At 47.9% G+C, this 22,923-nt stretch overlaps 1 protein-coding gene across 1 annotated transcript; it reads left to right on the top strand.

Moving 5' to 3' along the window:
* Positions 1 to 662: 662 nt before the first annotated feature.
* LOC136551525 (replication factor C subunit 2-like) lies at positions 663 to 13,160 on the top strand. The gene is made up of 12 exons (XM_066543061.1): positions 663 to 988; positions 1,094 to 1,172; positions 1,286 to 1,365; positions 2,255 to 2,374; positions 2,459 to 2,528; positions 2,617 to 2,690; positions 11,423 to 11,543; positions 11,686 to 11,748; positions 11,832 to 11,891; positions 12,265 to 12,390; positions 12,488 to 12,571; positions 12,848 to 13,160. Exons 1-12 carry the CDS (start codon positions 945 to 947, stop codon positions 12,944 to 12,946), a joined length of 1,020 nt encoding a protein of 339 aa, XP_066399158.1. The 5' UTR covers positions 663 to 944; the 3' UTR covers positions 12,947 to 13,160.
* Positions 13,161 to 22,923: the final 9,763 nt, after the last annotated feature.

Genomic DNA, 22,923 nt, shown 5'->3' with positions numbered 1-22,923 from the left:
GCCCCCATAGCGCTTCTCCCCGTGTGGCGACTCAGCTATCCCGGGTGCACGACATCGTCTATCTGATGGCTGGCCATCGTCGGGAGCGAACAACGAGGGATGTTATTATGCCCCATCGTGTGAGTCGTGCTGGCACACGTCATCCATCTTCCATCAGATTAGATCAAGAGCATCCGTTCATACGTCGTCTTGCTATAGAGTATCGTCTGGTTAGCTTGGCTTATAAACTGTACTTTTTCAACCAACGAACATTAATTTTTCTCTCACAACAAATCAACCAACATATCAGCAAAGCGAACAGGGCATATGTTCTTAATAGTTGGTCCCACACCCTGGCTTTGTGTGTCCTATTTTTTTTACGAAAATCCAATGCAAAATCATTTATTAGCTTTTTATTATTTGATAAAACTTGTAATATATAGGTAATAGAGATCATGAAACAAGCTTAAATTTACTATGTATTTAAATTTGTAGAACTTTTCTTAATATATATTCGTGTATGCCGCAAGTTGTGGCAACCATAGGCCACAAAAAATTTATGACCCAGATGCAACGCACGGCTATTTATCTAGTTATATAGAAAAGATAAAGCTTGTTTCATGATCTTTATCAATTACGTTGTATAGATCTGGTTTATAGAAACCTAACAAAATCGTTCTCCCCTTCACTTTCTTCTATCCACAAATCAAAATTTCCCCAACATTACTCTAACCGAATCGAGGTTTCTTTGGCCAAATGACGGCCCTATCGACCAAATCTGTGGTCACCGCTGTTTTTTTTTCGACTATGGTCGCCGCTGCTTAGGGAAACGACGGGAGCACATCCTCGAAGGCGCTGGTGGTGGAGGCAAGCGAGGTGAACCCGAGTCCCAGCGCCTTGTGGAAAGAGGAGACCCGAAAATCGCAGCGCACGAAAACGCAGGAGCAACCCGCCCACTCGCCACCATGGCGCCGCTCGTGCCGATGTCGCAGCCATGGGTGGAGAAATAGTAAGCCCGCACCCCTCCCTCTCTTCCCCCACAATTTCCCCCCGGAATTTGGAATGGAGCACTGGCGGTTCTCTCTAATCGCGCTTGTTCTTGCTGGGGTTGCAGCCGGCCGAGGCAGGTCAAGGATGTGGCTCACCAGGAGGAGGTGATTCGGGTGCTCACCAACACCCTCCAGACCGCCGACGTGAGTAAACGCTAAACCCTAACCCCTCTTCCGCCCCCACAAAATTTCTTCTTTTTATTTGCGGAACCCCCTTGGAGATTTTCTTATTTTATTTGCTGTTTGGTCGCTTGCAGCTGCCGCACATGCTGTTCTACGGCCCGCCGGGGACGGGAAAGACCACCACCGCACTCGCCATTGCCTACCAGCTCTACGGGTATACCCTCGTGCTGGACCCTGTCTTTTAGTGTACGATTTCTTAATTTGGTTGTGCTAGCATGAGTAGTGTGCTATGTAATCTTGGATTGCCTGAGACTTGCCAGCATGAGTAGTTGCTACTGCAATGGAGCAATTGATGGCGAGTGCAGCTTGCTATAGTTGATCCTTTGATATTACTGACGATTATATATCCTTCAATGCCACAAAATACTCTTTTTTTCTTTTAAAATGGTAAAAAAGAACAGCAACGGTTGTGGAGATCCCTAATTTACTTGCATTTTCAGCCCATTCTAAGGTTCCATAGGCATTATTTAGCTTGAATGATTAATTTGCTGGAGGTCCTGTTAGAGGCTCTACATATGTGTGAGAATTTTTTTTGGAAGGTTGATTATTTCCATCAAGGATGGACCATCAAAATATTCGAAATTTATAATCTTGTTTTTATGGGGCGAAGATTGGCATGTCTGTTTGTACAATCTGTAACCCATGTATATGTTGGTGCTTATCACTGAGTCGAATGATACATAGTCAAGTTACCTTTTTGATGCAACAGAACAGCAGCAAAATAAAACTATATGTGTTTAAAATAGCCATTTAAGAGGAACTCTGACTAATACAAAAGTAGCGAGTATGATTTCCTCTTCGACTCACAATTGTTTTTAACTTATTGAGAATGACTGTCAGACAACCAGCGTTGCCTCTGTTATCTGTTTTATGCATGTGGTTGTGATGGTTAATTCCTCAAATTTATTCATGAAATTTGCATATCCATGCTAGTAAGTGTGGAAATGACATTAGAAACTGTCTTGTTTTGAAAAAAAAAAAACACAACACTACTCTCAGTTGGTTTGGGGACTCAGTTTTCTTCTCCTCTTTGGATGTTTCAGTCCAGAGCTGTATAAGTCGAGAGTTTTGGAGCTCAATGCTAGTGATGATCGTGGAATTAATGTGGTGAGGACGAAAATCAAGGACTTTGCTGCTGTTGCTGTTGGTACTGCACGGAAAGCGTAAGCTCATCAAAATTAGAAAGCTTTTCAATTCCATCCGATTTTTGTATTCCTTACAAGTTTTCTTGTTGTGATGGACTTCAGTGGTTATCCCTGCCCACCTTACAAGATTATTATACTTGATGAAGCAGATTCAATGACAGAAGATGCCCAGGTATATTGTCACACAGCATTCTTCTATATGTAATAAATGCTTCAGACCTAATACATATGTTAAGTTGATATTTTATATCCTTCTGTAGAATGCTTTGAGGCGTACCATGGAGACTTACTCCAAAGTGACCAGATTCTTTTTTATATGCAACTATATCAGCAGGTATTTTGTCAACACTCAACACCAACACCAACACCAACACCAACAAAGTCTTTAAGTCCTAAACAAGTTGGGGTATGCTAGAGTTGAAACCAGCAGAAGCAATCAAGGTTCAGACACGTGAATAGCTGTTTTCCAAGCACTTCTATCTAAGGCTAAGTTTTTGGGTATATTCCATCTTTTCAAGTCTCCTTTTATTGTCTCTACACAAGTCAACTTTGGTCTTCCTCTGCCTCTCTTCACGTTACTATCCTGACTTAGAATTCCACTACGCACCGGTGTCTCCGGAGGTCTCCGTTGGACATGTCCAAACCATCTCAACCGGTGTTGGACAAATTTTTCTTCAATTGGTGCTACTCCTAATCTATCACGTATATCATCGTTCCGAACTTGTCCCTTCTTGTATGACCGTAAATCCAACGCAACATACGTATTTCCGCGACACTTATCTATTGAACATGTCGTCTTTTCGTAGGCCAACATTCTGCACCATACAACATAGCAGGTCTAATCGTCGTCCTATAAAACTTGCCTTTTAGCTTCTGTGTTACCCTTTTGTCACATAGGACACCAGATGCTGGGCGCCACTTCATCCACCCTGCTTTGATTCTATGGCTAACATCTTCATCAATATCCCCGTCTCTCTGTAGTATTGATCCTAAATATCGAAAGATATCCTTCTTAGGCACTACTTGACCTTCGAAACTAATATCTTCCTCCCGAATAGTAGTGCTGAAGTCATATCTCATATACCCAGTTTTAGTTCTACTGAGTCTAAAACCTTTGGACTCCAAAGTCTCCCGCCATAACTCCAGTTTCTAATTCACTCCTGTTCGACTTTCATCAACTAGCACTACATCGTCCGCGAAAAGCATACACCAAGGAATGTCCCCTTGTATGTCCCTTGTGACCTCATCCATCACTAAAGCAAACAGATAAGGGCTCAAAGCTAACCCTTGATGTAGTCATATCCTAATCAGGAAGTCATTTGTGTCTTCATCACTTGTTCGAACACTAGTCACAACATTGTTGTACATGTCCTTAATGAGCTCGACGTACTTCGTTGGGACTTTATGTTTGTCCAAAATCCACCACATAACATTCCTTGGTATTTTATCATAAGCCTTCTCAAAGTCAATAAAAACCATAGGTAGGTTCTTCTTCTTCTCCCTATACTGTTCCATAACTTGTCTTATTAAGAAAATGGCTTCCTTGGTTGACTTTCCGGGCATGAAACCAAATTGGTTCATAGACCTGCGTTATTGCTCTCAAGCGATGCTCGATAACTCTCCCATAGCTTCATAGTATGGTTCATCAACTTAATTATCCGGTAATTAGTACAACTTTGAATATCCCCTTTATTCTTGTAGATCGGTACTAATATACTTCTCCTCCACTCGTCAGGCATCTTGTTCGATCGAAAAATATGGTTAAACAGCTTGGTTAGCCATACTATAGCTATGTCCTCAAGGCATCTCCACACCTCGATTGGGATACCATCCGGTCCCATTGCCTTACCTCGTTTCATTCTTTTTAACGCCTCTCTGACCTCAGATTCTTGGATTCTCCGCATAAAGCGCCTATTGGTGTCATCAAAAGAGTCATTCAACTGAAAGGTTGTGTCCGTATTCTCACCATTGAACAATTTGTCAAAATACTCTTGCCATCGATGTCAGATCTCATCCTCCTTCACCAAGAGATGCTCCCTTTCATCCTTAATGCACTTAACTTGGTTGAAGTCCATTGTCTTTCTCTTCCGAACCCTAGCCATCCTATAAATGTCCTTCTCTCATTTCTTCGTACTCAAATGTTGGTAAAGATCCTCGTACGCTCTACCCTTTGCCACACTTATAGCTCGCTTTGCAGTCTTCTTTGCCACCTTGTACATCTCTATGTTGTCCACACTCCTGTCATGATACAAGCGTCTATAGCATTCTTTCTTCTCCTTAATAGCCCTTTGGACTTCCTCGTTCCACCACCAAGTATCTTTAGCCTCGCCTCCACTTCCTTTGGTTACTCCACACACCTTTGAGGCCACCTTCCGAATGTTGGTTGCCATCTTCTCCCACATGTTGTTTATGTCATCTTCTTCCTTCCAAGAGCCCTCTTTGATAACCCTTTCTCTGAATACTTCTGACGTCTCCCCTTTCAGTTTCCACCACTTTATTCTTTCAATCTTAGCTTATTTATCCCTACGGCCATGCACCTGAAAAAGAAAGTCTACCACCAAAAGCTTATATTGAGAAACAACACACTCCCCTGGTATCACCTTGCAACCCAAGCATGCTCGTTTGTCCTTTCTTCTTGTGAGGACAAAGTCAATCTGGCTAGAGTGTTGTGTGAAGGTCACTAGATGAGATTCTCTCTTTCTAAAGAAAGTGTTGGCTATCATCAAGTCAAAAGCTACCGCGAAGTTCAGAACTTCCTCCCCCTCCTGATTCCTACTACCATACCCAAAACCTCCATGAACTGCCTCGAAAATTGCACTTGTAGTACCTACATGCCCATTAAGATCTCCTCCTATAACAAGCTTCTCACTGCTAGGTACAGCTCTAATCAGGCCATCTAAGTCTTTCCAGAACTGTCTCTTAGCACTCTCGTCGAGGCCTACTTGGGGGCATACGCACTAATTACATTCAAGACCATATCACCAATGACAAGTTTGACTAAGATAATCCTATCTCCTTGCCTTCTCACTTCCACCACACTATTCTTAAGCCTCTTATCAATCAAAACTCCTACTACATTTCTATTCGCGACTGTCCCTGTGAACCAAAGCTTGAAACCTGTATTGACCACCTCTTTCGCCTTCTGACCCTTCCATTTAGTCTCTTGAACGCATAATATATTTACACGTCTCCTAGTCGCGGTATCAATTAATTCTCTTAACTTACCTGTAAGCGACCCTACATTCCAACTACCTAAACGGGTTCTAATTGGTTCAACTAGCTTCCTTACCCTTCGCACCCGTCGATTCAGATGGGAAGACCCTTGCTCATTTTTTACTACACCCGGGCGCCGATGTAGCGCGCCAGCGCTACTAAGGATGCAACGACCCGATCCTTGCTCATTTGACACCGTGCCCAGATCACGACATGGCGCGTCACGGGGGTGACGACCCGGCCCTTGCCTATTTAACACCATACCCGGGTCCCAATATGGCGCGTCGCTAAGAGGGTTACGCCCCAACGGTTTTCTTTCGGGTTTCATCTCCATTAGAATGGCTAGATTTAACGTTGGCTCGCCACGCCTATCACAATCCTCCTTCTTTACGAGGGTGTTGTGGACTCCTTCATAGGTTGCCATTATAGGCGCCAGATAAGGAGGGCCACGGCCAGCAGTGCCTAAGGCAGTATATATTAGGAAATAAGAAATAATTAGGGAGGATTTTTAGGATCTCAACTAGAGTTTGTTGGAATGCACCTGGACTATAAAGGCTGCATTTAGGGATGTAATCGGATCATCGAAGAAGAATAGAACCTCCCAGCGGGTGGGGTTCCTCTTCGACGGTGGCTGCGCGCGGTTCTGCCGTTGTCGCCGGCGATTCCCCCACCGCGCCATTGCCTCGCTATCCTCTTCGCTCCAATTCCCAGTCTCAGCTCCTTCTCCAGTCTCCCCTGCGTACTCCACGGCGGCAACGCCGTATCAATTTGGTATCAGAGACCCCTGCCGGTGCATCGACACCAATGTCCGGCACCGCGCCTGATCCTGTGGCCATGGACGCAAAAAGCTCGATCGGATTCTGGGTCAACTCACCACCATCAACAACCGCTTGAACTCCCACGCCGCCCGCCTCGCTCGTGTGGAGAATGGCAAACCCGACGCCGGAAAGGGCGCTGGCGGGGAAGATGAATACGGCGCCGATGACGCCACCTACCGCGACGAAGTGGACGCCGACGCGCTCGACCTCGAGTGAGACCACGCCTGGGCCACCTTCCGCGAGCGCGTCCTTCGCGAGCGGGAGCGGTTTCAACGCGGCTTCGACTCCAATCGGGACTTCTACGGTCGGGGAGAACGTGGCGGCGACGGTCGCGGCTACGACGACCGCGGGCGCGGCTATGACGACTACCGCGGCCGCGATTTCGACGACCGCGACTACGAGGATCACCCGGGCCGCCGGTTTGATGGTGCTGGCCGCGAGTACGGCCGCAGCTTCCGCGACCACAGCCGCGACTTCGCCTACGGTGGTGGCCGGGCCCTCGATCGACCACGCGAGCCACACAGACCACCCAAAATCCCCTTTCCAACCTTCGACGGCGAGTCTGATCCCCTGACGTGGCTCAACAAGTGCGACAACTTCTTCCGTGGCCATCGTGTTCCAGAAGATGAGAAGGTGTGGATGGCGTCCCTGTTCCTCGACGGTACCGCGGCTGACTGGTACTACCAGATGCAACGTGACTTCGGTATGGTCTCATGGCCACGGTTCGTCGACTTCGTCAACCTCCGCTTTGGGCCGCTGATCCGCACCAACTCCATTGCTGAGATCAAGGCCTTGGTCCGCACAAGCACCGTGGAGGACTATTCGCGGCGCTTCCTGGCCCTGCTCTCGCGCTGTGACAACCTCACCACGCGGACGGTGATCGACCTCTACACGGGCGGATTGGGGCAGCCGTTAGCCCACGACGTCGAGATGCAGTACCCGGCCAATCTTCAGAAGGCCATGAGCCTCGCGCGGGCGTTCGAGCAGCGCCAGGCGGAGGCCTCTGCTGTCAACAGCTCTGCGGCGCCTAAGAGCTCGAGTCGCCACGCCATTGCATCGGCCGCCCCGGCTACGTCGGGCGCCACAGTGTCGGAGGGGCCGCGGCCGCGCTTCCGTCGCCTCACACCGGCAGAGATGCAGGAGAAATGCCAGAATGGGCAATGCTATTTTTGCCCGGAGCCGTACAGCAAGGAGCACAAGTGCACCGCCATGGGCGTCTTCCTCATGGACTTGGCAGACGGCGAGGACGACCCCTTCAGCGAGATCAATGACGTGGAGATCTCTCTCCACGCGCTCACCGGCCTCAACTCCGCTGACTCCATGTTGCTGCAGGTGACGGTGGGTGGTGTCCACCTACGAGCGCTGGTGGACACGGGGTCCACGCACACATTCATCCACTCGACGCTGGCCCAACGCCTCGGCCTTGCTGTCACTCCACGCGCCGGCCTCAACGTCTTGGTGGCCAATGGCGACCGGGTGCGCAGCCCGGGCGTCTGTCTCGCTACACTAGTTATCATTGGTGGCGAGGCCTTCTCCATCGACTGCTTCGCGCTCAACTTGGGCGGCTTCGACTTGGTCCTTGGCGTCCACTGGCTACGGACGCTGGGGTCGATCGTCTGGGACTTCGGCGCCCTGGCGATGTCGTTCTGGTACAACGGCCGATCTCACCACTGGACCGGCGTCAACAGCAGGGGATTGGCGGCTCGCGCGATCACCGATTCCCGTGCTGTGTTGGAGGAGCTTCTACAGTCATACGGCGACATCTTTGAGGAGCCCCGTGGTTTACCACCACCACGCCGCCACGACCACAGGATCCATCTCCTGCCGAACTCTCTACCGGTGGCGGTGCGCCCGTATCGGTACCCACAGCTCCTCAAAGACGAGATCGAACGGCAGTGCGAGGACATGCTCGGCCAAGGGATCATCCGGGAGTCGACTTCACCCTTTTCCTCCCCGGTGCTCCTGGTCCGCAAGCAGGACGATAGTTGGCGCTTCTGCGTCAACTACCGCGCTCTCAACGACGCCACCGTCAAGGACAAGTTTCCAATCCCAGTGGTGGACGAACTCCTGGACGAGCTGAGGGGTGCCCGCTTCTTCACCAAGATTGATTTGCGCAGCTGGTACCACCAGGTGCGCATGCACCCAGATGACGTCGCCAAGACTGCCTTCCGGACGCACCGGGGGCACTTCGAGTTCCTCGTCATGCCCTTCGGCCTCACCAACGCGACGGCAACTTTTCAGGCGCTCATGAACGATGTGCTGAAGCCGTTCATCTGCCTCTTTGTTTTGGTTTTTTTTTATGATATCCTAGTCTACAGTCCCTCGTGGGCTGAACATTTACAGCATGTTAAAGCGGTGTTGCAGATCATGCGCGATCATCGTCTCTTCGCCAAACGATCCAAGTGCTACTTCGGCGAACCGTCCGTGGCCTACCTCGGCCACATCATCTCCACCGAGGGAGTCACCATGGATGCTGAAAAGGTCGCAGCAGTGGAAGCTTGGCCGCGGCCGCGTACAACACGTGCCCTGCGAGGGTTCCTCGGCCTCACTGGATATTACCGCAAATTCATCGCGGGGTACGGCGGCGTGGCAACACCTCTCACTGCCCTCCTCAAGCGGGAGGCATTCACTTGGACGGCCGACGCGGAAGCTGCCTTCGTCGCTCTCAAGGCGGCACTAGTCACCGCACCGCTGCTTCAGCTGCCGGACTTCACCAAGCGTTTCGTCGTCGACTGCGATGCGTTCGGTGCTGGATTTGGCGCTGTGCTGCACCAAGGCGACGGCGCCATCGCCTTCTTCAGCCGGCCGGTCGCTCCTCACCATGCCAAGCTCCCAGCATATGAACGTGAGCTGATTGGGCCGGTCAAGGCTGTCCGTCATTGGCGGCCTTACCTTTGGGGTCGGGCGTTCACCATCTGAACCGACCACTGGAGCCTCAAATTCCTCCTGGACCGGCGCCTGACGACCATCCCGCAGCACACGTGGGTCTCCAAGCTGTTCGGTTACGACCTCACAGTTGAGTACCGCGCCGGCAAGTTCAACACCGTCGCCAACGCGCTGTCTTGCCGTGATGCGGAGGCTGCAGTCTTGGCCCTGTCCGGGCCCCTCTTCACCGACTACGACACCCTGCGTGCTGAGCTACACGACGATGCAGCGGCTTAGGACCTGTACCGTCAGCTTGCTGAGCTCCTGCAGGGTGGCAACTTGTTGACGGCCTGCTGCTCTACAACAGCCGTGTCTTCGTCCCGGAGGGCTCCAGCTTGTGGCCACAGCTGCTCCGTGATGCTCATGAGGCCGGTCATGAGGGTGCCCAGAAGACTCTTCACCAGCTGCGAGCTTCCTTCTACAACAGCCGCCTCCACAGCCTTGTCCGTGACTTTGTACGCGGCTGCGCTGTCTGCCAGCGGAACAAGACGGAACATCTCCACCCGGCAGGCCTCCTTCAGCCCTTGCCTGTGCCGACCCATGTCTGGAGTGACATCGCCATGGATTTTGTGGAAGGATTTCCGCGAGTCGGCGGAAAGTCGGTCATCTTGACCGTCGTCGACAGCTTCTCCAAGATGGCTCATTTTGTGGCCTTGAGCCACCCTTACTCCGCGCAGTCCGTGGCCCGGGCATTCTTCGGTAGCATCGTCCGGCTCCATGGCTTCCCGTGTTCGATTGTCAGTGATCGTGACACGGTCTTCACCAACCACTTCTGGGAAGAATTGTTCAAGCTGGCTGGGGTCAAGCTCCTGCGCAGCTCGGCCTTCCATCCTCAGACGGACGGTCAATCTGAGGTCACCAACCACATCATTGTCATGTATCTGCGGTGCCTCGCTGGTGATCGGCCCCGGTCTTGGCTGCAGTGGCTTCCTTGGGCAGAATTTTGCTTCAACACTTCATACCAATCCGCCCTTCGGACTACACCGTTTGAGGTCGTCTATGGCAGACCGCCTCCGGCTCTGATGTCTTACACGCCGAGTGCGGTCCGTGTGGCTGCTGTGGATCGCCAGCTCCGCGACCGTGATATCTTCCTGGCTGAGATTCGCGAGCGTCTCATCTTGGCTCAGGACACCATGAGGGAGCACCAGAACCAGAAACGTCGCCATGTGGAGTTTGCTGTTGGTGATTGGGTGCTTCTACGTTTGCAGCAGCGCACAGCGGTGGGCATCACGGCTGCCTCCCCCTCCAAGCTTGGGCCACGCTACTTTGGCCCTTATCAAGTCATCGAGCGGCTTGGCACGGTCGCTTATCGTCTGCAGCTTCCTCCGAAGGCGCGCATCCATGATGTCTTTCACGTCGCCTTGCTGAAGAAGTATGAAGGTGATCCACCTGCGTCCATCATGCCGTTACCAACCATTCTTCGTGGTCGTGTGGTGCCTACTCCGTCTCAGGTGGTGCGAGCTCGTCTCAACCGAGGTATCTGGGAGCTGTTGGTGCAGTGGACTGGCTGTTCTCCTGCTGATGCTACTTGGGAGCCGCTAGCTGATTTCAAGGAGCTCTACCTGGCGTTTCAGCTCGCGGACGAGCTGTTTGTTGGGGAGGAGGGAAATGTTGTGGACTCCTTCATAGGTCGCCATTATAGGCGCCAGATGAGGGCCACGGCCAGCAGTGCCTAAGGCACTATATATTAGGAAATAAGAAATAATTAGGGAATAATTAGGGAGGATTTTTAGGATCTCAACTAGAGTTTGTTGGAATGCACCTGGACTATAAAGGCTGCATTTAGGGATGTAATCGGATCATCGAAGAAGAATAGAACCTCCCAGCGGGTGGGGTTCCTCTTCGACGGTGGCCGCGCACGGTTCTACCGTTGCCGCCGGCGATTCCCCCACCGCGCCATTGCCTCGCTATCCTCTTCGCTCCAATTCCCAGTCTCAGCTCCTTCTCCAGTCTCCCCTGCGTACTCCACGGCGGCAACGCCGTATCAGAGGGCTTGGGACCTGCTATGTTGAGACAACATAGGCGGAGTTGTATTTTGTCAACGTGATCTTATTATTTTTCTATGGTACAAATATTGAATTTTTGTGATTCATGATTGTTAATGTTACAGGATAATAGAACCACTTGCATCGAGATGTGCCAAGTTTAGGTTCAAGCCTCTTTCAGAAGAAGTGATGAGCAGCCGCATTATGCATATATGCAATGAAGAAGGTCTTAATCTTGATGCTCAGGTATTTAAATTAGCCTTATTCGTGATGAATCAGATGATGTTTATATGCATCATACATTATTATGATAATATCTGGTCAATTGTTTGGAGCATTCTTTCATTTAATAATTACTTGGTTGAGATGCTTTGAATTCTCTAATTAGGCGCTGTCCACGCTGAGTGCCATTTCTCAAGGTGATCTTCGTCGTGCTATAACCTATCTTCAGGTATGAATTTTCTCCAAATCTACTATTTGGCATTAAGCTGTGCTCAGCTGATCGTAGTTCCATATACTTTTGGTTTGTTGCAGAGTGCAGCTCGCTTATTTGGATCTTCTCTCTCTTCCAGTGACTTGATCAGTGTTTCAGGGGTACAGCACCATTCACTTTTCTCCTCTTTTGTTTGTGAATATGCTAATTTATCACATAGTACGAATTTACTAGTTCCTGTATAGTGCGATGATGAATTAATTATTATTTTTTGCTTTATGCTTGAGGTTATATTGTTATAAAAAGTTTATTCATGCTTGATGATGTTGTTCCCCCAGAACTTAGTGTAGTTCTAGCCTTCAACGAAGTTTTACACACATAGCAATAAAATTGTTTATGCTTAAAGGAAATTAATTGTGCTTTTCCTTGGAAAAATATCTTATATCATGAGAAATTTTACCATGCAAGTAATTGGTGACCTGAACAAAGAGAAATCAAACTCGTCCATTCATCATGTTTGTCTCCCTGTGTCAGGTTATTCCTGAAGATGTTGTCAAGTCACTGCTTGCAGCCTGCAAATCTGGTGAATTTGACGTGGCGAACAAGGAAGTTAGCAATATTATAGCAGATGGATATCCAGTCTCACAGCTGATGGCACAGGTCATCTGTTTATTTTGTTTCTAGATGCCATACTTCAGTTAATTACTATTCCTGTTGATTTCATCTGTCACTGCTGCTAACTGTAGTACTTGTGCAGTTTCTAGATGTGATTGTTAGCGCGGATGATATTCAAGATGATCAAAAGGCAAGGATATGTAAAAAGCTTGGGGAAACTGATAAGGTTTGTCCGACTAAAATTACAGTACTACAGTTCTCATGTTCATCCTTTTCTTGTTTCCCATGACTTGTACTCTTCTAAAGGGAAACCTAGAACTTTTTTCTTCCACATGACTTGTTCAGAAATAATATGATGTTGAAGCCTGCCATATTAGAGTTGCATGTTTTTATCTTGTAGCAAGTCACTGAAACTGTATCCACAGATGTATCACATACTGAAACTTCTATAGTATCTGTAATGTTACATTTCTCACCTTTCCCCTTTTGGATGATTTTACAGTGCTTGGTTGATGGGGCAGATGAGTATCTACAGCTGTTGGATGTCGCCAGTGAGACTATTCGTGCTCTTTTTAACATGCCACAAACGCTGGTCTTCTAAGTTCATAAAGAGGAATGGTGGTTGCGATCCCTGCCTCCCTGGCGAAAGCTTTTCCTGCCTCTTAGATGCTGCCCAAGGCTAATCTGCCTCGCCATGCTGTTCCAATGTTGGTAGATTTGTGATGGGTTGAAAAGCGATGAACTCGCCCTAAAATCCTGCTGAACTATGTGCCTGTGGATGCCCAATATGACAATGAAAATTTCGCAACTTTACATCTTGAGTGTTATATTTCCTCTTCTACTCCCAGGTGATGCTATGATGGCAGAGAGCAGGTTAGCATCTATGACTTCAGATGCCTCCAGAGTGCTGCAGTTCACGCTATAATTTCTGAAGTTGTGCAATATTTAGAAAAGGGTTTTAGATAAGGGTTAATTGGATTTATGCTATTATAATTTTTGATGTTTGGAGAAACGTCATTACTATTCGTCTATTTTGAAGCATGCCGTTACAATTCTTTGTTTCCCACAAAAATGCTACTGAATACGTATGGACAAAGTCTGGGTCGTATATGAAGACGTATACTTCATTACCCCTGTCACTGACACGCGGGCCTCACATGTCATCTTCTTCTTCCTCCTCTCTCTCCATCCTGACGCTGCCATGGCCATGGCGAGCAGCAGCAGCAGCAAGCCGGCAGCCCGTGAGTAGCAACCCATCTCCTCCCGCTCCTGACGCGACCAAGCTCGCCCGCCGCGAGGACCAGGCCCCCTCCCTTCCTTCCGCGTCCCCCGCTCTACCCTCGTAGTAGTTGCAGCGCCATCCGCACACCTCGGGAGCGCCAATCGCAGTCGCCATGGGCAGCATGCCTCTGAGCTCGTGACCGGCTCCTCTTCGCTCCCTCTTTGCCCTATATAAGTTGGGCCACAACACAGCGAGCACACGCCTCCACCGCTCCATCACTACCCGAGCCCTTCCCCACTCTCCAGCACCCATTTTCGCCGGCACAGCCGCCATTGTCGAGCTCGGTTTGAGCTCGCTGTTCTCCGTCCTCCGACCTCATTTCCTCCTCCTTTGAGTTCGCAGAGGCACTACGAGTCAGTGAAACCGCTCCTTCGCATCAACCCACGCCAGCAACACCTTCGTCGCAAGCTCGCCGGAGTTGCCGTCCGCCTCGCCTCAGCTCCCTCCCTCTCCGGTCAGCATTCGACGACAAGAAGCCCACCATCGGCGTCGTGGTGAGCTCCTTCTCCGTTTGCATCTCTCCCCAGCGTATCCCGTGGCCCCTAGCTCAACTCTGAGCCCACGCCGGCGAGCAAGTGCAGTGTGCACGGGAGAGAACAGAGAGGAAGACAGCCCGCAAGCAGTAGCAGCACGCCGCGGGCGAGCAAGTCCTCGGCGCGCCGCCTGGGAGGCGAGCTCCGCACCGGCCGTGTCCTGCTGCTCGGTTGTGGCGCTCCCGTCGTCGGCTGCTCGCCCGCGGCGCGCGGGGTCACGACAGCGGCTCGTCGGCTCGCCCGCAAGCCCGCATCCGCCGCCGACGACAGCGCCCGCCGTGGCCGCGTCGGGATGGATTCGATATAATTCCCGGAATAATATGGAAGGAAAGTGATACAATTGTTATTGTGCAATGTGCATGCAACTCTCCCAACCAAACTCAAATTTATTTCAAGCTGTATTTTTTCCCATCTATCTCTGCTCGTGTGATCGTGTCAGTAATAATTGTAGCAGCTACATTACATTCTCTTCATGTCGACATTTCCTCTTTGTACGAAGTTCCTAAAGAAAACGAACATTGTCTCAAAGAAAGATCTAAAAATCTAGAAAATAAAATAATCGATCTATGTTTCAGCCAGAGAATATAAAGCTAATAATTGAGTGACAAAACTCACCGCTAACGCAACATGTCCAAACTCTAGATGTCTTCAAGACTTCACAACGTCTTTGGTGAAGTGAAGTGTACAATCAGCACTTGCAATCGCTTCGAAACACATTTAGCTCTATACATACAAATTTTGTACATCAAACAGCCAATTCTACACAAATGAAAGATCTAAATACAAGAGAATGTGAAGGAGAGAATGACCAATTGCTCTTCGTGGGAGTTCACAAAGCCTCCATTGGGCTAACCAGAGATGGGGATTTTTTTTTTCGTTTTCTAGCATGATCAAATCCAACCGACACACATGCTTGAAACTTATTGTGTCGTATTATAGTGATCCTACAACCCATATCATCCTACTCGATACCGATCACAATGTAAACTCATATAGTTTAGCCTAGATAGAAACATTTGTACTATAGTGCTGTCTATATTGCAATCCTGACATCGTTTAGTTCTATAGCAATACATTTTTTTTCTCACTTGTGTGGTCGCCTTACCAAATCCATAACGACTATTCGGCTTGTCTCCAATAGGTAGCGTCATTTTCTTGATTTTTTATGCCAAGTTGTCTGTGGCCTGGGCTGCTGTGACGACTCTTCATTTCCTCTCTCTGCTCTGTCTCTCCACCCCCTCCCCTCTCCTGCTCTGTGTACACCTTCTGGTATGCCGGAAGTATGCTGTATTTGTTTGAGCTTTTAGCTCCTTCGATTCAATATAAGTAGGTGGTAACTCCCCCGAATTGACCAGAAAAAAAAGTTGAGGACTCGTCCGGACGTCCGCGACTGCACTTCGCGTATGGCCTGACCCCACACGGCGTTTGCGCCCCACCTGACCCGCGCGGCGTCTACGCCCCGCACGATGGCACGACCCCTCGCGCCCTCCAGCGATTGCAACAGGTTGCAACATGTGCAAAACACCTGATCTACTTTTGAAATATTCAAATGTGGCATTTGAAACATACGTCTGAAGGCAGATGAAACACTTGAAACATGCGTCTGCAATACTCGCAAAAACACCTGAAAGACACTTGAAAACCATTGCAAAACATACGCAACATCCAGATAAAATACTTGCAACATATGTGTGAACACATATGCAACATCCAGATAAACACACTTGCAACATGCGTCTAAAAAACATATGAAACATTGGAAACAGATATTTGCAACATACGTGTACGCCCATCGCAACATATGCAACATCCCGATCTACTTTTGCAACATTCATATAAAACACTTGCAATATAACTCTGAAACATCGGAAAGACATGAAGCATACGCTTGCAACATCCGAGGAAAGAAGGGAGCGCGAGGTGCAGCGACAGCGGGCACGACCTCCTGGTGGGGAACGGTGGCGTCGGCAGCACCTCGATTCGGTGAGGAACGGAGCACGACGCGTAGGGGTGGGGACCGGGCACGGCGCGACGAGGCGGAGCGGTCGCGGCGGGGATGGAGCACGACGCGGCGGCAGACGTGGCGTGGCTCGACGAGGGATGGGGGTGCCACCGCGAGGCGGCTTGGGGTGGGTGGACAGCGTGGTGAGCCGCGATGAGCGAAGCAAGGAGCTGGGGATTTCTGTCGCCGTCGCAATGCAGATGGAGTAGATAAAGAAGAGAGAGCGCAGATGGGCCTATTGGGCCCGGTCGCTGTGCTAGCTCGGGAACGGAAATGGGTCATCCGGATAGACGTCGGCACCAGAGTATTAGCGCAAAAATATTTGAACTAGTGGGAGAAGAAGAGTTATTTTTATAGTAAAGTGAATACATGAACGAATAAAGAACATCTTCTATTAGAGCGGGAGTAGTTGTCTGACTTTTACCTGAGGTGTCCTAAGGTCGATTTCGATTTTTTCCCTTTGTGCTCCTACAAATGTCATAATATAGTGTTTTCTCACGCAAAACAAAACACTATCAGCCCACCAGCTGAAAAAACCGGCAGCCGAACAGGGCCTTTGAGACACCTAAAAGCTCTAGTTTGGTTTTGGCGAATTGATGAAACCCTAAGTGCTAACCTAGTTTATCAAGTGATCATGAGATAGGTAGCACATTTCAAGTGGAGAAGCTAATGAAGATCATAACATGACAATGGTAATGGCATGGCGATGATCAAGGGCTTAAACTTGAAAAGAAGTGCAAGGACCTAGGATGCCGCCTAGAGGGGGGGTGAATAGGCGTTTCTGAGAATTAACACCTTTAAATGCGGAAACAATTAGTAAAGGGAGTTTCCAAAATGGAAACTCCAAATAACGAGTAGTACCACCCCTCACAAGTTAGCCACAGAGTATATAAAAGATACTAAATGAATCTAGGAGCTAAACGCCTGCAACCAAAAAGTTAGAACACAATACGATTCAGTTTGGCGCAGGGGCTAATACCGGACGTGTCCAGTATGTATACTGGACGTGTCCGGTATTCACGACTTCAGTGGAACAGCCCCGAATTTGCTCCCTTTGATTTCTATCTTCAATCCAAACTGCAGGAAACTATTAGAGATAGTAATATACACAGAGTACCTGCAGAATAGCTAAAGCAACACAAATATCAAATGAAATGCGAATTTAGACACGACATTTGTTTTACCGAAGTTCGGACTCGTTTGAGTCCTACTCTCCGTTGAGGGGGCTGCGGGCGACCCAGCGAAGGTCAGCCCTAGAGGATACCACGAAGATCACTCTAGCCGAAGTCTTTTCCAACTCCTTTTTCTCCTTCCACTAAATGATTCCGAGGCGGCAGAATCGACCATTACAAACTTTCCGAAGCAACCACAATCTCTCGGTTGCTCTCCGGCAACACCTAGCTGTCTAGGACCGAAGAGTCCAAGAGTAACAAATGCGAATCACGAGATTGACAATATGCACAAGTGCTCAAGTGGTGGCTTGCTCTCTTTTTCAAATTCTCTCTTAACCCACAAATGAATTTTGCAATTTGTATCACACACTCACTAAGAGAGGGTTTAGGAGAGTTGGCAAGGCTCAAAAACGTGTATCTATCTCAGCAGAATCAGCAGCCTCCAAAGGTGGAGGTTTGGGGGTATTTATAGCCCCCTTGAAAAACTAGCCGTTTTATAGCCATGTCCGGTATGACTCATACTGCACCAACGGTAACTAAGTTATAGTGAAGTTGTGAGGCGTCGGAACTCCCAATGAATGCCGGGACTCCCGACCGTCGGAACTCCCGACTTACGTTGGAACTCTCGACCCTCAGCATATTTGAAAAACATGTAACTGAGTTAAAGTTAGTGAGGTGTCGGAACTCCCGATGCATGTCGGAACTCTCGATCGTCGGAACTCCTGACTCACGTCGGTACTCCTGACCCTCACGGCTTTTGAAAACTAGCCGTTGGCTTCTGGTCATCCATACCGGACACGTCCGGTGTGACCAGGACAGTGAAACCTCCAAGTCAGTTGAAGTGCGAGACATCGGAACTCCCGACCCATGCTGGGACTCCCGACTGTCGGAACTCCCGACCTACGTCGGAACTCCTGACAAACCAACCCGAGAACAACAATTTTACAGCTGCTAGACAAATACCGGACACGTTCGGTATTGCCAGACCAGCAAGAAATCAGTTAGCACTTTTGTCGCTCAAATACTCAAAACTCACATGGGTTGGCTTGAGCACTTATGAAACATTATCTATCAACATGATGCATCCCTCTTAGTAGTACGGCATACCTATTAAACTCAAGATCAAAACAAAAAAGAATTTATACCACTTGAGTTGATTTCTTTTGAATTGATGCCGTCCCTTCCAATCTTCATCAAGTAAGGGTGCTAACATGTTGATGTTGATCTTTTCACTTGAGCATAGCCATCTTGGGCATGTGAGTTAATTCCATTCATCAAATTTGAATAATCCCAAATGTATCAAGTCACTTCCATCAAATACTTCATTATAGATTTGATCCTTCACATCAATATGACCATCTTAGCTTGATTAGTACCTCAACTAAATGCAAGTACTTTCTTCTTCACCCTAGCTAGGTTCTTCGGCCGCCAAGCCGTCGCTTGCCCTTCACCCTTGCTTAGTACCTCGAAGCCTTTCCTTGCTATCTTCACCATCTCAAGCTATCAAGTCACATCTTGTGTTAAATCATCCATTCATATGTATTGTTATCTTTTTCATTTTAATTTAGCAAGCTTCAAATATGAGATCATTCCATATGCACTCCCTCATGTTTTATTAACTAATAATCACGAGCTTGCTTTCACATAGTACATGGAAATCCCACAATGAATAAGCCTTCATATGAATTCCATTTGCATTGTTGTCTTGTGCTTGAACTAGATTGTTTATACAACAACACATCATTTTAGCTTTCATTAAGTACCTGTGAGATAACCTATTTCTTGTTCACACTTAGCAAACGGGTTAGTCCTTTAATCACGTTGTCATTCAATCATCCAAAACCCACTAAAGGGCTAGATGCACTTTCAATCTCCCTCTTTTTGGTGATTGATGACAACTTGATTAAAGCTTACAAAATGATATAAACATTTAAACTTTTGGGTTCAATGATTTATGAGATGCTCCCCCTTAATATGTGCTTATGATTAGAATTCACAAAATGACCTCAAATATCAATTGCACATACTAAAATATATAGGAGACTCCCCCTAAATCATTGCATCCTTAGGGTGCATGTGTGTGTGACAAAGTGAAACCGTGATGCATATGACAAGATATATCACACAAGAATAAATATAAAAGCATCACATCAAATATTTTCATTCTAGCATGCATAGTCCTTATGAAAATAAATATGACATATGTAATTCACACATAGCACTCATTACAAATTTTCTCAAGCCCAGAAACCACTGATATATATAGATAAAGATCATGTCTCAAGAGATACATAGATAAAGTATAAGTAAGTCTCATCTCTCACATGATACAATCTATCTCAAATCCAAGATACATCAATGAAGCTCAAAAACAAACTACAGCCTGCAGTACATATCTTTAGGTACAAAGATAAGCAAATGAAACTATCCTAAAGCTTTAATCAGTCCCTCTCCCCCTTTGTCATCTATCACCACAAAGGTCCAACAATGACATACTAAGGATAAAGGGGCTATAAGCTGTCATAGAAAGCTAAGATCACTCATCATCATCATCTCGACCAGCATCCTCATCATCTGAGCATGCAACACTGGCTGGACGAGAACCACCCACACTAGACGGGTCATAGCCACCAGACCCATAGAAGCCACCACCACCTGTCAGGTCACTCCACCAATCTATAGCATAGTCGTCTGCAGTGCTAGGACATGGCTGAGAGTGAGTAGGCACATGAGCCTGAAGTGGTAGAGTGTCAGGGTGCTCAGGTGCCTGCTGCTGCTGTCTCTGAAGGAACTCAGCATACTCTCTGTCATATCTAGCCTGCTGCTGCTCCTTAGTCTCCTGCTCACTAGCTGCCTCATCTGATAGTGGAGACCTAGGAGGATCAAGCTCAAGCCTAGAAGCAATTTGCTTCAAGGTTCGAGTATCCTTCCTCCTAGCCTCCCTCTCCTTCTGCTGCCAGGTCTGGATGTCTCGACACATCCCAAATATGGAGCTGAAAAGCCTGCGGATAGACGAGGGAGGACTGCCACGGCGTGAAGTAGAACGTGAAGGAGCACGTGGTGAAGGTGAAGCTCCTGCTGGTGCACCACTCCCAGGTGCATCTGCCTCTGGTGCTACGGTTGCTCCTCCTAGTCCTGCTAGAGGTAACCCTGTCTCAGGCAGATCTGCAATAATCTTCAGGGCCTTGTGAATCTTATCATACTCGAATATGTGCCCTGTCACCTGCTCAATCATATGCATGATATAAGGAGCAAAACCACAGCCCTTGAGGGGCCTCTCTCCAACACTCCTGATCTCGAACCAAATAAAGTCAAACATGCTGAAGGGCCAAGCATCAGGTGTCATCCTATGGAGTAGGTTCCTGGAATAATCTATAATGTTGCCCTTGTCTCCACCCTTGCAGTTAATAGTCTTCCTGAACATCCTGTCTAGGTATCTGTAGGTAGGGTGAAGACCTAGAACCTTCCCCATAGCTCCTCTCTCACCACCAGGAGGATACATATAGGTGAGCTGCTCAGGAGGTAACACCTGCTCGGTGTGGATCCTGTCCCTTTGGAGATCATCCTCTAAGAAGCCAAGATGGGCGGCAAAAATATCATAGTCAACACTATACCACTGGCCCTCAAGCATCCAGTGCATCCGCCTCTCATCCTCCTCAACAAACAGAGTAGCATAGAACTGAGCTACTACCTCTATGTTCTAGTCATGCTAGAACTCCATGATCTCATAAACCCCAGTGCGCTGGCAAATGGCAATGGCATGATCAACTGAGGCCTTCTGCAACTCTATAACGTACTGCCAGTCAATCCACTGAGACCTAGCAATCACAGGGTTCCTGGTGAGAATAACACTAGAGTAGAAATCTAAGTGAAAGGCTGTCTGAAAGCAATGATCATACTGAACCTTAGGTAAGCTCCTTGGATCAACCCTTCACTCATCTCTAGCCTTCCTGGTCATACCCTTTCCCCTGTAGTCAACTCTAGGAACATAGGAGGGCACATTGGGCAGACGTGTCTCAAGAAGACCATAATGCATCCCCTGACCAGGCTGGTGCTGAACTGGAGGAACTAACTCCTCCTCCTCAATCTCCTGCTCCTCATCTGAGCTGTCACCATCTGATCCTCTATCAGTGCTCTTCCTCTTTCTTTCATCTCTAGACTCCACTCTGAACCCATCAGTGTCTGTGTCAGAAGAAGAGCTCCCAAACCCCTCTGCATACTGAGCTGCTGCACTAGAGGCAGCCCTGGTGGACCTCCTGCTGGTCGGCTAAAATCCAGGATGCATATCCTGTCTCGCCTTCTTGTACTTCTCAAGTGTTGGATCATGCCTGTGCTTGGACCTCGGCTCCTGTCGTCCACTCATGGTTGCTGTCCTGTATCCAAAGATTTCCAAAGAATTTTAGATACATGCCCATAGCTTATTCTTGAATTGTAATTAGACATAGATTCTTTTATCCAAGGTTTTACAATCACCTCGACACACCATTGTCACAAGGTTTGCAAAACATAGATACAGAAGAAACTGTGCCTAATATACAATTTTAGGATAGCATTGAATCAAAGGAAGCAGAGAGCCTGCTCTGCTAGGTCATACCGGACATGTCCGGTAGCATACCGGACACGTTCGGTATGGGCCACCAGCAACCCTAACTAGGGTTCCCTGATTCAAACCAACATGGATTAATACCAAACTTTAGGCATTGCTTCTTCATCACCAATGCAGCACAATCACCAAAGGAATTTTAAAATCATGCATTGACCATGTAGATCGGACGAGGTCCGTGATTAGGGTACCTTGAGAGGAGAGAAGAGAGAGCTATGTGAAATCCAAATCCACGGGCCTTCAATCCTTGATCCAAGCCTTCTGCAATGCAATCTCCCTCTCTCTTTTCCTTAGTGAAATCCTTGGTCGCCCTAGGTGGGAAGAGGGGCGTCGGCTGGTTGGTTTGGAGGAGGCAAGTGAGTTTGGGCCGAAGGGGTACGCTCTGTTTTTATAGTCCCGCTCATACCGGACACGTCCGGTATTCACAGGCTGGCCCAAATTATTCCAAAATGTGTTTTGTCTCTTCCAATCCCCTTTTCTATTATATCTTAGTCCAAAAAGGCATATAATCTTGATCCAAACCGAGTATCATCACTTTCCTTATCCAATGCCATAAATTGATTTTCTATTTTCCAAATATTTGGCATATACAAGATTTCGCTTACTTGAGAGAGAGAGACATAGTAGATTATGGACTTAAGAAAGCCATGTCATGTGTGATTAGCCAATCAAACAATCAAGGAGAGCTATAATCATCACATGGCAAGGCTAGGTCACAAAGACCAAGATTCAAATAGTTTTTCAAATTCACACTTCCTACTCATGCTAGTTAGGGGTTTTGAAAAACATCTCTCCTATGTCACATAAATGCACATTCTAACATATAAAGGGCCTTAGATGTACTTACAATGTATGTATGTAAACACATACCTTTGCCTTGAGCCCACAAGAATACCACTAAGAAGACAAACAACATGATGATCTTTATGTTGACCTCAATTGCCAAATAATCATGCTATATATATTTTCATCCAAAGAACTACAAA

The sequence above is a fragment of the Miscanthus floridulus genome, chromosome 1 (assembly GCF_019320115.1).
Source record: "Miscanthus floridulus cultivar M001 chromosome 1, ASM1932011v1, whole genome shotgun sequence".
Lineage (NCBI taxonomy): Eukaryota > Viridiplantae > Streptophyta > Magnoliopsida > Poales > Poaceae > Miscanthus > Miscanthus floridulus.
Note: the sequence above shows the minus strand (reverse complement) of the source record. Positions and strands in the feature narration are given on the sequence as shown.

Coding starts and splice junctions, on each gene's coding strand:
- LOC136551525 (XM_066543061.1), top strand. CDS start 945: ATGGCGCCGCTCGTGCCGATGTCGCAGCCATGGGTGGAGAAATA. Junction 989..1,093: donor CAGCCATGGGTGGAGAAATA/GTAAGCCCGCAC, acceptor CTGGGGTTGCAG/CCGGCCGAGGCAGGTCAAGG. Junction 11,749..11,831: donor GTGCTATAACCTATCTTCAG/GTATGAATTTTC, acceptor GGTTTGTTGCAG/AGTGCAGCTCGCTTATTTGG.